Source organism: Buteo buteo, chromosome 2 (assembly GCF_964188355.1).
Source record: "Buteo buteo chromosome 2, bButBut1.hap1.1, whole genome shotgun sequence".
NCBI lineage: Eukaryota > Metazoa > Chordata > Aves > Accipitriformes > Accipitridae > Buteo > Buteo buteo.
Window position 1 is genome coordinate 41,410,598 of NC_134172.1, and position 15,012 is coordinate 41,425,609.

Here is a 15,012-nt window from a genome sequence, read left to right on the forward strand (position 1 = left end):
CCAGCAACCAACATGCAATTTCATGGAAGTTCCAGACTGCTCTGAGCTGACACTGCAGCAAGTAAGAGTGACGTGCAAGGAGTTGGGTAGGGAGCTAAGTAAGATGGATTACCTGTCTGTGGGATGAAATGCAGGATTTCATTGTCTTTGTCATTTGGGTTTGGATCTTAATGAAAGGATGATCTTCAGCAGTTATACTCTGACCAAACTGGAAAACAATCTACCTAGAAAGACTAGAAGTGGATAGGAAGTTTTCTCTGTTCCTTTTGGCATTTTAACAAATCCTTAGAATAGGATCAACTGGGTGTACCTTCTCATCTAGGATATTTTCTGCCATGTTAGCACAGAGCGGTGTTAGAACTATGGCAGCAGCAACAGCTGCTTCAGAGAGAGATGTCTTTTGAAAATCCCACTCAAAGTACACTTTTCACAATAGTTTCAGTATTTATTTTGGTTCCTCAGTCAGTTTCTAACTTTTTTTTTTTGTCAGAGCTATATTGGGTTTTGAAGACAAACAGAAAAGGAAACTCTTAAAGGACAAGGAATTTTGTGATTGTTTCCTTCTTCAGAAAGTTTTAAAATTATATAGCTTAGGAACTGATTTTTTAAATGACTATTTTTTTTTTCTCTTACTATTTCTACACTTTCTTCAAAACATCTGCAACAAATTAGGTTGTCAGTTATGATAATGGCAATACAAAGTAACGTTTTTGAATTCAAGTGAGTTGTGAGAAAAGACCTCACTCCCTGGATGTCTTTTTTAGAGTAATCTGAAAGCAGATGGACACTATGCTGAGGAACTACATTTAGACAAACCCTTCTTTTTCTCCCTGCCAGACCACTGCAGAAATTTGTCAATAGCAAGTAAATGTAGTTAAATGAGGTCTTCACAATCCCCCAAACTGAAGTACAAATAAGCAGCAGCATGGATTTTTAACTTTTCTGTTACAGCCTAAGATGATGCTACAATAAGCCCTACAATCATTGGCTTAGTCCAGTCTAAATTCTCCATCTTCAGCTGCTGAGAAAGTCATACATTGGTTTCCTTATTACCCCACCAGACTAATTTCCTATGTTTCAAAAATCAGTTTGTAGTATCTAAAAAGAGGTCTGTTCTTACACGCACCCTCTTAAGACCTGTGGTAGTCCTACAACCTTCCTTCACTGAAAGGAAATTGGCCTCTTTCTGTGTATGTGTAACTTGCATGAAACACTGTGTAGTCAGCGATGGCCACTCCTGACTTATGGACATTTGAGAGGCTTCACTGTGGTGTCTGTTGTATCTGTGCAGCCCAGCAACAGGGCTGTTTGTGCAGGCTTTTGTGGACAATTAAAAATCCCTGCTGTAAGAGGACTGGAGCAAGTGGGTGTTGCTGGGACCAGCATTACAAGTTGCCTTAGGCCTTGGCTGCAAGCAGTTTGCTTCATCTGTGATAGACCACGGGGACTCAAGGGACATCGTCATCTTCTAGGTGTAAACTGATTTAAACACTTCGGCATGTGGCTTGTAGTTCTTGGCCCCTAAAGATTTGGTAACTTGTAAGGTCAGGAAGGCATGATATAGTTATTTTCTTAATTTTTTAATTTTAAGAGTCAATACGATTAAATTGAGGTATTTTGGCTCTTCTTATCAGTGTAGGAGAATATGTGTTTTAATAACTCTGTAGCCTGGTCTGGAAGGTCAGGACCAAGGTATTTTTTCAGATTAGCAGAATATGAATGGAGAAAGGGTGAAAGTCAGAGCCTCTTACTGAGTTACTGGATACCATCAGGAAAATGGCCATTTGAAGTCTAGGTGCAACAGTGTTCTCACAAGAGCAGCAATGACAGCCACAGGCAAATGAAATAAGCCTCAAGCCATGAGACATCATCTATAGCCTCTGCCATGGTTGCAGTTGAATAATGTGGCTACAGGATAACAAAGGCTCCATTACTTTATTTGCAATTAATGCATGACTTGCGTTAAGCAAACAAAGAAACCTGGTTTTAGATTATGAGTTTAATCTTATTTAAAATTATAGAAGACTTGATTAATTATAAAGAAATTTAAGACATTAATTTCCCTTAAAATGAAAGAAAATTAGGTTTTCTTAAAGCTTTTCTTCTCTACTAAAAGTATTTTGCTTGTTGCAGAAATGGTATCCCTTTTTTCCAACAAGAAGTTTAAAAACCTACTTTTAATGGTTGTCTGAAAATATCCTGTATTATTTTGAAAGATGGGAATTGCATGGTACCTTTTTAATACGAACTGACTCCCCGCTTTAACAAGCTCCTGAAATCCACCATGTCTTTGGGAAATGTTAAGCCCAACAGTTAGAGAAGAGGTATTTATTAGAATTTTCTAATTGAAAAAAAAAACAACAAACCTTCCGTACAGAGACATCAATTTGCTAGTGATGTCTACTTACTAATGTAGAGGAAGTCCCTTGACAAGTTGTTTGGCAGGATACTTCATTGCAATGTGACCTTACTGTTGCTCTGCCTTAAAAACGTGGTCTAAAAATAAGAAAGCTAAAAAGCTTTTGTGGTTGGTTTGCTCACATTATCTAAATTATAGTACAAAATACAGGACGAGGGGAATAAAAAGAGCAGGCAACACTGAAAAATTAATCTGATGGCAATATCTAATTGCAACTACATGAGCCATAAACGATAATTTGTATCTTTATAAAAGTATACTCTTTTTTCTTTTTTTCTTTTCTCTTTTCTCCTTTTTCTTTTTTTTTTTTTCTTCCCCCCTTCCATGTAGCTCAGTAGGCATTACAAAGTTTCACTGATCTTGAGGAAATCTTTATCTTGAAAAGCAGTATAGTTGTGGATGTAGGCAGAGGGCATGTCCTTATTTTCCTCTGTTTCACTGAAGAGGTAATTTTTTGGCTCCTTTTCTCTCCAAACACTTCATCTGATTGACCCACAGCCTCTGATGAAAGGTAGTGTGGAGCCTTGAAGTGTGTAGAAGTTTTAGAGACAGTCCCAGCTTCTGCAGCAGAAGAGGAAGACGGGGCAGCCTTCTGCTCTTTTGGAGCGCCCTGGCTTAACGTCTGCAGAGCCTTGAGTGAAGCTGTCAGTGAAAGCCAGCAAGGAGATGCAAGGGGATGAACTCCAGTTAGAAGAAAAAAAAACAACCAACAAACAAATAGTAAAATCCCCTGTATGCAATGTGATCTAAAACATCTGAGATCTTTTGCTGTAATTTAATGAGACTTCAACAAGACTGCTGCTTACTAACTGGCAGCGCTGTTTTGATGGCACTCGCGGTGACATTGGCTAATAGCTTCTTTCAATAGCAACATGATTTATTAAAGCGTAATTCGCTAAGAAAAAACTTGTTCTCCTAGAAGCACATTGATAAGTAAATAAAGCTGTATGAGAGTTTCCTGCTGCTTATTGCATTGTTACAAAGTGATGGGTCCTTCACTGCTTACAGATGATTACAGATTAGTGTTTCCACACAGGCACCCTGGGCTTCCAGCTGCACTTACGAATGGCTGTTAGTAATGCTGTATGCAGGTTTTTATTTTTTTAAGATATATTTCATTATGCTACTTTTTACACAATCATTTTTAGGAAGAGATGGACTTATTTTGCAGTGGGATGTTTGTACTACATCCGACTGGTCACTCTTCCCTTCAAATTTTCTCATAATTTTATGGCCACAATGAGGCTGCTGATAGGCTACCTTTTATTTTTATGAGTTTTAAATCAAGTTTTAGCTAAAAGCTGACTTGTGTCCCTGTGCTTCACCATGACTTAGGCTGTTCTTTAGTTAAAGAAAGATCAAAGTACCATTTCTCCTGATGACTACCTGCCTCCTTTCTGCTGACATTTCCTTATTTTGTTCATGATGCCCAAATCCACATACCTGGATCATGGTGCAGACTAATTGCCTCCTCCTGTTGTGACAATTGCAATGAGTTCTTGCATTAGCTCCATAGTTTTTTCGAAGAGCGGCAAGAGGCGCATGTCAGCACTGCCTATTGAACCCTCTCACTGATTTGGCTACGGAATTGCAAAAGCAGTCTGATTTTATAGAGCAGTTAAGTAATTAAAAGGTTAAAACCTACTCCTTTCCAACTGGCAGGGTTACTATAATTCTTTTCAGTGGGCAGGCTCAGAGTCTGTTTGCAGCATGTGCTCACATGGATTCAAGTGGTGAACTGGGAAGATTAATCCTCTCTACAGTGTTATGTAATTCCTCAGTGTGTATTTCAAAACCCTTCTGTACAAAAACCATAAACCTGACAGGATGGAAGTATCAATCCAGATCCATAATTTGACCCCTTCTCAGGTCCCAGCTTTAGCCCCTTCCTTACAGAAAGGTGCTGATGGGTAGCATGTCAAGTGCAGGTTAAAGTCCTTGAATCACAGCCTCAACAGAAAATCCTCAAACTTCCTGAAAACTGCTGATTAATATTAACAGATAGAACTAAAATAATGGACAGGAACTATAGAAGCACTGATATTCTCATTAAGCAAAAAACTTCTCTGACCTAATCTTGTGGAAAAAGCAGTGGAAAATAAATGATCAGTTTCTAAAATGGAGCTTTGCAGTCTAAGTGGACAACTAACCAGCAGAATCCCCTCTTTCTCCATGTAATGCCTGTTGAAAGCTATATGAATAAGTGTGAGGCTGCGACCAGCACCTCTCCCAGCTGGAGACCTCTCATTCTGCAGACTCCAGACCTTCTGTTTCTAGGGGTTGCCACTGCCAGAGACACAAGAATCAGGGTCACAAAAATATTTTGCACAAAGGTATTTTCATTTATATTGTTAACACTTGTTACTTGAAACAGAAAAAGTGGAAATTTTTCTTTATAAGTGTAGTGGTCTGTTTTGGTATTGCTGTGGTTTTGCTTACAGGAAATTTCGCGTCATCTTTGAAGCTTCTTTTTAAAAGAATAAAATAATGAGCTTAAAAGCACAATAATGTCATTTGAAAACATAGGTGTGTTTAGATGGATGTGGGCTACAACTCCTCCTGATGTCAAAACATCAGACACAATTTTTAAAAGGTTAGGTAGCTTATAGGGAGAAACTGAGAGAAATGAAAAAAACGTGTGCATAAGTACATGCTTTTTGATATGTATATGTGTATATATGTAAATATATATGCACATAGACATACATACCTGTATATGAGAGCTCATCCTTGCTTAAGAAAATTTCTTGCTTTTTTTTTCAAGGGACAAAAGTACATCCCTCAGTAGACTGGGAAATCATATTTACTGCTGTGATTACATCTACATGTTGGATTAGAAGCTCTAAAAATCCAAAAGGAATAAGGACCATAGATCGTAAACACAGTTTTAACAATAGATTTCAAAAATACAGTAATCAAGGGAAAGCAAACTTTGCTCATTTTGGGATTGCTCAACTCAAAGCAATGAAAAAAGCGGAATTCAACTCAAGAAAGTAAAGACTAGAGTGCTCAGGAAGGATTGAGCCTGACTATTTCTGAAACAGTCAATACAAAGATATTGAAGAAACAATATTCTGTTTTGGGTTTTGCTGGTTTTGTTTTCTTGTTTGTTTGGGGTTTTTTTTCCACTTTAACTATAGATATTGGAAATTTATTTATGTAAATAGACTGTGTCAGTCAGTACTTTCCTAGGAGTTAGCTGACAAATGCTGAATGCCTCATACTATTATGACCGTGACAGAATAATGATCATTGAAGGTGGAGGAAAAGTTGCAGCCTGATAATATTTATGAATCTGCCCTGAAGTTTTTTGCATTTAAACAGAATGCATTTCATTCACTTAACTGCATTTTTGGATAATCCTGTGTATTTTGCTAATTGTTATAAATGTAACCTCGTAAATGTACTATTACATCAGGGAAGTATTTATCTCCTTTATGCAGTTTTCTTTTCTAATCTGGATGAAGATAGGAAAAGGAAATTAGAGCAGACAAAAAGAAAGTAGTACACATAAGGATAGAGTATATCACATAGCTTTAATAGGCATTGCTTAGCTTCTCTGCTTTTGCTCAATGAAAACTCAAATGTAACTAGAGGATTTTGAAATGCAGTTTCACTAAGTAGGAAAGATAGTGGAGTTATAAAAGGAGAGACAGGAAAGCTGAGTAAACAAAGCTGAAATGTAGATGTGCTGGAGCTCATAAATTAGTTTGCATAAAATGTGCGCTGCAGACTGTACTGTGTTGCATACAAAAAATGTAAAGAACACCATGGTTGGAAAAGTCACGCTCTTGAACCAGGAGCTGCCATAACTGAGGCAGTCTGTGTCCACATCATAATAAATGGAGACTCTGAGGTGGTGAGTTAAGCCTCTCTCTGCTTAACGTTGGCAGTTGCAGGGGAGGCAAGAATAGGAGTTTGCTGTCCTGAAGTGTCTCCTCTTAGAACATCCTTTCCCTCTCTCCCTCTCTCCATCATGGCAGTGATGGCAGAAAATGTTAGACATGCTGGGCACCATGACATAATGAGTCACTGAGTTACCTGGCAGTAGAGGGAACAGAACATAGGTTGAAGATGGGCACAGAAAAAGAGGGTGAAAACACATGGAGGGGGGGAATTGCACATTCTCTGATGAGATGTGATAGATTTGAATAATTTCATGTGGTACTCCATAGCCTATACAGAGGGATGCAGAGCTATTTTTAATGGAAGTTTCTAAATCAGCTCCACAGGTTTAACACTTACCTACTTATTCATACTGAAATGCAATTTTTACTTTGTTAAGGTATCTTACATATCACCTTTTCTCTTCCAAGTTCTTGGGATACCACTGTATTCTGGTTTAAGATATTTTGGAATGGATTTATAATGGCTGTTAAAACCTGTAGGGAGAGTTGCTTGTAGGATACAAGCATGATCTGTTGACCATACAGAACTTGGGAAAACAAGTTCTTGAGCCTTCTTTACTACTCCTATGAAAGTGTTAGCACAACCATCAGTGACCATAGAACTATTACCTGATAGCCTACATGCGGTGGTTTTAGTTTTCCTGCGATATTGTCAGACCAAAGATTGTCACTAGGATATAGCACACAGGCTGTCATCTACAGTAGCAGAATTCAAGGAAAAAAGTGATAGATGTTGTTAATACATACATGTGATTTCTGCAGAGATGATGGAGAAGAATGAGGTGGTTATTGGCTTAAAGCAGCAAAATCTTGCATTAGCTGTATTAATTGATCATTGTCAAAGTTGTGATATTTACAAGAGAGAAAGTACTCTAATTATAGCTATACTTTTTTCAGCTCCATTCCCTTTCTGTTTAGTTCAGTGGCTTTTTTTTTTTAAGCATTGTTTTCTTCTTTGCACTTTGCTCTCCTCAACAAAATGTTGACATCTTGTCAAAACCACAGAACATTCAATACAAAATGTTATCAGTAATGCTGGGAATCTTTGGATAAGCTAATGAAAGAAAGGCAAAGTTTTTGGTGCTGTGGTCTGTCAGTCTTGGAGTTTGTGGTGGAAAAGCAGAAATGGTCAGGCTAAAACTTCTCTGGCAATATCAGGTATCCAGCAGCAGGTTTATTTTTCTAATTAGTGACTCTGTCAATGAGACTGTTCTACTGCTGAAGATTTAGCATCAACCTTGTTGACGAGTTATTACAGCTATCTATATGAAAATATTTTTATCTTTGCCTTTTACATAATAAATTGCTGGAAATAGGGTAGTGTGTTTTAATTTTTTTTTTAAGACGTGATTTGCATCTACATAAAAGAACATTCAGTTTACTAAGTCAAGTACCGAAACATAAAGAAATGGGTCAGATTTATGATGTCTTGTGCAGCCTAGTTCTGCCCTCTTATGTATATATATCATGATAATTATTCCTTCAAGAGTGCTTGTTTCATGCCACAAGACTTGTATATCTAATATGCAGAACATTTAAACTGCCTTTTCTACTTCAGGTGCTTGGTTTCTTAGACTATGAAACATTACATTTGGTTAGTCTGGTATGTTATGTGCAGGTGCAGAGCTTCATGAAAGAGCTCTGCATCTTAAGCACTCTGCCTCTCATCACAGAGAGGTGGAGATAAGTCACAGGAATTTGTTCATTTGTTATTTCCCGCCCTTGAGTGACGGAAGGGGCATTGCAAGCTGGCTCAGTGTCTGGAGAGTGGTGTGGTAAGCAAAGTCCTGAGGCAGTGATGGTCTGGAAGTGGATATAACCACTGATGGTTGACACATGGCAAAAAATGGAAGCCTTAAGGTTCTCTGCCTGGACAAAACTACTCCCAGGCTGTCAAAAGCAAAAGGAGAACATAGCTTTGCATCAGTATCACTGGTTCTAAGTAATTCAAAGGAATATGTATGGCTAAGAAGATACTTACTGCAGAAAAGCTCAACTAAAATTTTGACCAGATGGGTGCAGAATTTAATTATTTTGTTAAAGAATTAAAGAAGTTGGTTGTCAATAAACCCATTCCATTTCTATATTATGATACCTCTGCAATACCCAAATATCCACCAAAGATTTCCATTCTCAGTATTTCATTGGGTTTTGTCTAGGTTGGGCAAGACTAAAGATTGAGCAAGTATTATTGTATGGTGAGTACACATAGCTCATCAATAGGGCTAATGGTCTGAGTTTGTTCCTTGGTTTAAGCATGCCTTATTTTCTAGTGAAAGGAATGCTTGGCTCTGAAGGCTATTGGCATTCTGATGGCATGGTTTTGTATAAAATCTCCCTTTTAAATTCCTTGGTCTGTGGACCTTTATTTTGATTTCAGTCTAAGGACAGACTTCTAGCGGTCAGAGTGAGGAAAGGTAGAAAGGGTGGTTGAGAGACTGACCATAAAGCACTCTCTTTTTTATGTATATATAAAAGGTGGACTATAGCCAAATTGCTTTGTGATAAGATTATGCTTCATTTGGTCTCTTTTTTCCTTCCCTGTGATGTGCTTATATAAGCCTTGAGGATATTAAAATATATTTTGAATCTTCAGTTCATAATGCAAGAGGAAGATTACTCTTTCTCCAAAAGTGGTGGCTTGGAGCAATAAAGAGAGTCTGTATATAAATAAACCTCCAAAAGAAATGTCTTTGATAGGCTTTTGACAATAAAGAAGACCTTTGTATTCACCATCTGAAGCAGGGAAGGAATTTCTGTCTCACAGACGAGTGCACTCAAAAGAACTGTAACAAAATAGGACACTACTTTTCTGGATGCATAGAAAGTTCTTCTTCTGGCTTATAGAATTATATGATGCTGGCTTTCAGTAAAAACTATGTAACAGATTGCACTGGATCAGTATATTTTTCCAAGAAGTCTCCTCAATAGTGAAAGATAGCACACTTCTGTTCTTGGCAGGGTGCAAGCACATATTGACCTAGTCCTGACCAAAACTGGATCATCTCCTCTAGTCCTGAAGAGTACTTCATATTCATTTGCTCCTTTCAGAGTAAAGGCAAAAAACCAAACCAACAAGCTCAGCTTAGGACTTCTGAAGATTGAGTGTATAAGTAATGCCAAGACTGGCAGCTCCACCACGCAGGGCAGTAGCCTGGAATTCTTCAGGAGAGAAGTAGCCTGTGCATGTATCGGATATGTGTTTTCCTTAGTGGTGCATACCATTTTTAATGCTTAGGAATACCATTTTCTTTGCTTAGTCACAATATTTTCAGGCATAGTTACAGAGGAAGAGGAGGAGGAGAATGACGACAGATGATGAGAGAAAATATCATTGAAGAGAAACAGCAAATGACATTACGTGGTGACAGGATATGGAACATTTTCAGTGACCAGTGTTCACCTGCAAAGAATTTAAATGCGCTTTGATTATACAAAAGAGCAAATGCATTAAAACATGAAACGTTGAATGGATTGGTCTCTATTTCTAATGATGAGCCATGTTACAATAACTTCCTTAAACCAGCAAATCTATCTTTTCAGATAATATTACCATATGTGCTTCTTAGCATAACTGAGTTAGGGTTGTTTGGACATGTTTCAACAAGCCTTAATGACTAATTTGTATGTGAGTGTAGAAAAGACATGAAACAATCGAAAAGAGTAAGATATGCTTCTACTCCTGGAGTCAATTAAAAAAGCTGTTTAAAAGACCATTGTGGCTAGTGGTGTTGTTTAGAAGAAGGAGTTGAGAGTGACTTCTTGTCCAATTGAAACTACTGCTAGAATGCAGTCAGGCAGAGTGTAATTTTACAAGTAAGAATTTGGCTGGTCTAAGAGTTAAAATAATATTCTTTAGAGTTCTGTGATTCTATTTTTAAGCAGGAAAGTAAAATTACTTAATGTTGCTTCTCTTTGAATGCATCACTTCAGATTGATAGGGTGGTGGCTCTCTATAACATTTCTGACAGTAACATCACTGAGCAGTTTTCCCCAGAATTTTTGATAAAAGACTCAAATCTCTACAAAAAAATGAATTAAGAATGGATAACTAAAATAGAAGAAGGAACAGTAGAAATACCTTGCTTCTGACATCAGTTTTGCCTTCTTTTATAGGGGTTTCTTTGCTTGCTCTGTCTTCAACCTCAAAATGAGAATATTTAAACCCAATATAAAGCCAGTCTGCTTCTTCCCATGACTTTTCCTTCCTTCTCCTGTCTTCTTTCCTCCTGTCGTGGTTTAACCCCAGCCAGCAACTAAGAACTACGCAGCCGCTCACTCACACCCCTTCCCCCCCCAGTGGGATGTGGGAGAAAATCGGGAAAAGAAGTAAAACTCATGGGTTGAGATAAGAACGGTTTAATAGAACAGAAAAGAAGAAACTAATAATTACAATGATAACACTAATAAAATGACAACAGCAATAATAAAAGGATTGGAATGTACAAATGATGCACAGTTTAATTGCTCACACCCACTGATCGATGCCCAGTTAGTCCCCCAGCGGTGATCCCCCGCCCCCACTCCCCCCAGTTTATACACTAGATCTGATGTCCCATGGTATGGAATACCCCTTTGGCCAGTTTGGGTCAGCTGCCCTGGCTGTGTCCCCTCCCAACTTCTTGTGCCCCTCCAGCTTTCTAGCTGGCTGGGTATGAGAAGCTGAAAAATCCTTGACTTTAGACTAAACACTACTTAGCAACAACTGAAAACATCAGAGTTATCAACATTCTTCTCATACTGAACTCAAAACATAGCACTGTACCAGCTACTAGGAAGACAATTAACTCTATCCCAGCTGAGACCGGGACACCTCCTGTTCCCAATTCTCCTTGTCCCTTCTTTAAATACCTTAAGTGGAAGCGTTACCTGATGACCGAACTAATAATGCTACTCTCAAAGCTGCCTGTCTGCCTCTTGGAAAGTTTGCCCAGGATGGAGACGACCAGATGAATTTCCTTTGAAGCATACTTTTGTACCTTCAGCTGTGGTGGTCATTCAAAAGGGAAGCTGCTGTTTCACTTCCCATGCTTGCCTACAGCCTGCAACAGGCAGTCAAGGGAACATCCAGTTGAAAATTTAAATTAGAAAGCTGAATTGTGATCTTGGTGTCTCCAGTTCATTTTCAAAACTGCAGAGTTCAGAAGACAGCAAATAGAGTGGGAAGTGACTAATACGCTTGCTCTTCCTAAGGAGCCCTCCAAAGCTCAGCTGATCATTTGGCATTAGTCAGTTGTGGCACCAGTGGTCCAGGGAAATACTCCTGTTTCTTTTTATGAATGAAAGTAGACTTGTGCTTGTAAATGAATGCCAAAAATTGTATGTTGGGAAGGAACATGACTGTGGAAGTGTAAAGACATGTCGAAAAAAGAAATTTAAAACTAAAAAAATAATTCTGTAGCAGTACTTATATATCTTATAAATAATATTAGTAAGCTGATGGAGGTGGAGGTAGTTAATGCTGATACCCAAAAATGAAAAAGACAAAAGCCTGGCACTGGGCTGAATGATCTCAGAATGGATGGGACTGGGATCTAGGATGTTTGCCAGGATCTCTGCTATACTTCCAGTGCATTATCAGCATCTAGGCATTCACTATCTTCTGTTCTGAGTGGTCTGCATTAACAGCAAAATTATGAATGATATCATTGGAAATTAACAATGTACCTTGCAAACAGGACATGTGACACAATCAGTGACAACAGTAACAATTTATTTTAAGCCGTATAATTATGTAGCAGGTGTAGGCAGAGAAAGGTTGTCAGACTCAGATTTGTCTAACTTAAGTCTTAGCAAGGTGAACATTATAGACAGTAAGGAAGATAGCTGATATTAATTTTACAGATGATTTGTGGTATTATAAATCTCACCATCTGTAAGATGCAAGGAGTTAATTCTATTTCTATTTTAAGTCTGATGTCTGATTAGTTTAAATATCTTTGAATTAGTGGAATGATGCTCTGACTATCAGGTCTTCTGTCAAGAGGTTTTAATGAGTATCAAGTCAGATGATTAAGGCAGAATGATTCTATAGTAAACATGGAAGCTTCAGATGTCAAGTTAACAAAGTGAAAGCTATTCCAGTAAAATAAGCAACATCAGTTGAGAGTTCAAAGGAAAACATGGTTTCAGAGGAGTAGGCAGCTTCATTAAACTCTATTAATGATCCCTGTAGATAAATTTTGCATTTAAATTAATGCCTTGCTTCTAGAGAAAGCAGTATTACTGAGCTTCAGCCAATGATGCAAAGAGATTTATACAAGCTGAACATCTGTGATTCCCTGACTACTAACCTCCTAAATAAGATATTTTTTTTTTAGAATTACATTAGTTGTAGATTTAGTAGTTTACTTTTTTTTTTTTCCTTCTCTCTGCTAAAAGACAGCTGTTTGAATTAAATTAATTCTTTATCCTTGCAGGGTCTTCATTCTGGTGCCTACTGGATATTGTTCCTATAAAGAATGAAAAAGGAGATGTAGTACTCTTTCTGGCCTCTTTTAAAGATATAACAGACACAAAAGTGAAGATTGCTGCAGAAGACAAAAAGGAAGGTTCGTGTGAATTGCAACAACTTTGATAAGAACCAACATTGATAAGTTTTTGAGTCACACCCACATGAACTCTCTCTCTCATGTACACTTCAATATAGAGACCTCATAGCTTTCCAAAGAAGAAATTAATACATGACATGGAAGGATAAATAATCTGTTGAAGTTCTTATTTGCAATTTTTTTATTTACATATTGCTCCATATTCTGTAAACATGGAATTCAGGGGACAGAGTACTTTGTCCTCAAAATTAAATTTGTCTTAATGTACCATGATCTAATTTATTTACTTTCTGGATTTTCAGAGGTACATTTTGGAAAAGCTAGACCTTTTCAGACATTCCTTTTGTGAACCTGATTTCAGCCTGGCTGAGAGATGAATGAATGCATTTTTTTCATAAGCAGAACATACAACTTTAGAAATTATTTTGACTATTGAGAAGCATGACTATTCTTGTGTCATCAAGTTTTCATTACTTTATATGAAATTATAAAATTTATGATGTCTTTAGGAATATCCAATAGTATAAAAAATACATTCTCACATGTATTTGTTTCTGAAAGGAAACAATGCAAGGATTCTCTCATGAATTTGGAAAAAGGTTGTGTTATGCTAACAATTCACAGCTGCCTTAAAATAATTTTGACTGTATAGTGTAGTCAAGTTTTGCTAAATTCTGCTAACACAAAGCAAAGACAGTGTGGGGGGATGGAGGTTATGCAGTCAGCTTTGACCTGTGTTGTGTATCAAAGTCAGTAAACTTATTCCAGGTTTATATTTTGTAAGGATATAGTGAACCAAGACTTTAGGGTTGCAATTTTTCAGTCTCAGAGGAACTGTCTAGAAAAAGTTTATCTGTAGACAGAAAGAATAATGTTCAGAATTCTGTAAAATTTCATTACTGTTGAATTTTCCAGTCTGGTACTACTCTGGGTTTTATTTAAATTTTTTACTCTGTGATAGCCATTTGATCTCTGCATATCTCAGAAACAATATAGATATGGCCTTAGAACTCCTTTTTCTCCCTGTCGGTTTCTGAAGCAGGAGAACAAATAATATTCATTTTTTTCTGATTTTAAATATTAGCTTTTCAATAACATTTTTATATTTCAGTTACAGAGAAGTGTAATTCAGCATTCTTTTACAACATTTTAGTAATTTAAAACAGAAAATATTATCCTTCCCTCTGCTGCTGAATATTTGTAAATCAACATTTATGCTAACAATGTCTGCTTTTTCTGTATACTTGGACAAATAATTTCACCTTTGTCTTACTTTTCAAGCCCTGAATAATGGAGGGTGTTATTTGCACCCTTCACTTTTGCACCAAACATATTTGAGCTGGAACACTGAAGAAAGGCTTTGAAGTAGTATACAAGTACATTTTGCAGCTTTTCCTTACATCTAATTTCAACCAATTACTTCACCTCGAAGTCAAATACTTAAAATATAAACTGTATTTTATCTAGTTTCTCCTTAAACCTCAGAAAATGTTAGTCTTACAAAAGTTTTAGGCAAGTAATTTATTAAAACATGATAAGTGGGGCCAAGTAGAATAGATTATCAGAAATCTGTGCTCTAAAGGCTAATGATTTACTTTATGAGAGATGCAAATTTTCAGGATACACTCAGTGAGAAATCACATTTAGTATGCCAGTGAAGACTTCAAATAGGTATGTCACTGATTACTTGTAAAACAACAGCTATTGTTTATCTGATAACCACTTTATAGCTGTATGCTTATTTTAGTATGGATTAAAATGATCTTCAGCTTTTGATGTGGTTTCATGTCAAATTGTAAATCTAAGCAGATTTTAACTCATGTTTGCAGTTGCAAATTTAAAAATTAATACTCCTCCTACTGTGTACTGACAGAGGAATGCACTTATGCAGAGCTACATTACACCGGCAAATGCCCATTCAATTGCTATAAACTTATGAGTATTGACATTTGGCTGTCTTTTGAGATGTACTCGTTAGAGTGCAATCCTAAAACTTGGTTGTTCCTTCCCTTTACACTAATTTTAAAACCATGGCAATCATTTTATGCTATGGTGATACTTGTTTGTATCATGGCAACAGAAAGTAGTACTTAGTGAGGGCTTTGTTAATACACTGTTTTATATAATATAGTGA

General features: G+C 37.1%; 1 protein-coding gene across 1 annotated transcript in view; it reads left to right on the forward strand.

Moving 5' to 3' along the window:
- The window catches only part of KCNH8 (potassium voltage-gated channel subfamily H member 8), a 204,773-nt gene that overhangs the window by 73,258 nt on the left and 116,503 nt on the right, over positions 1–15,012 (forward strand). Inside the window, exon 3 of the mRNA XM_075052038.1 lies at positions 12,747–12,878. Coding sequence (XP_074908139.1) covers positions 12,747–12,878 — 132 coding nt within the window. The remainder of the gene's footprint in view (positions 1–12,746; positions 12,879–15,012) is intronic.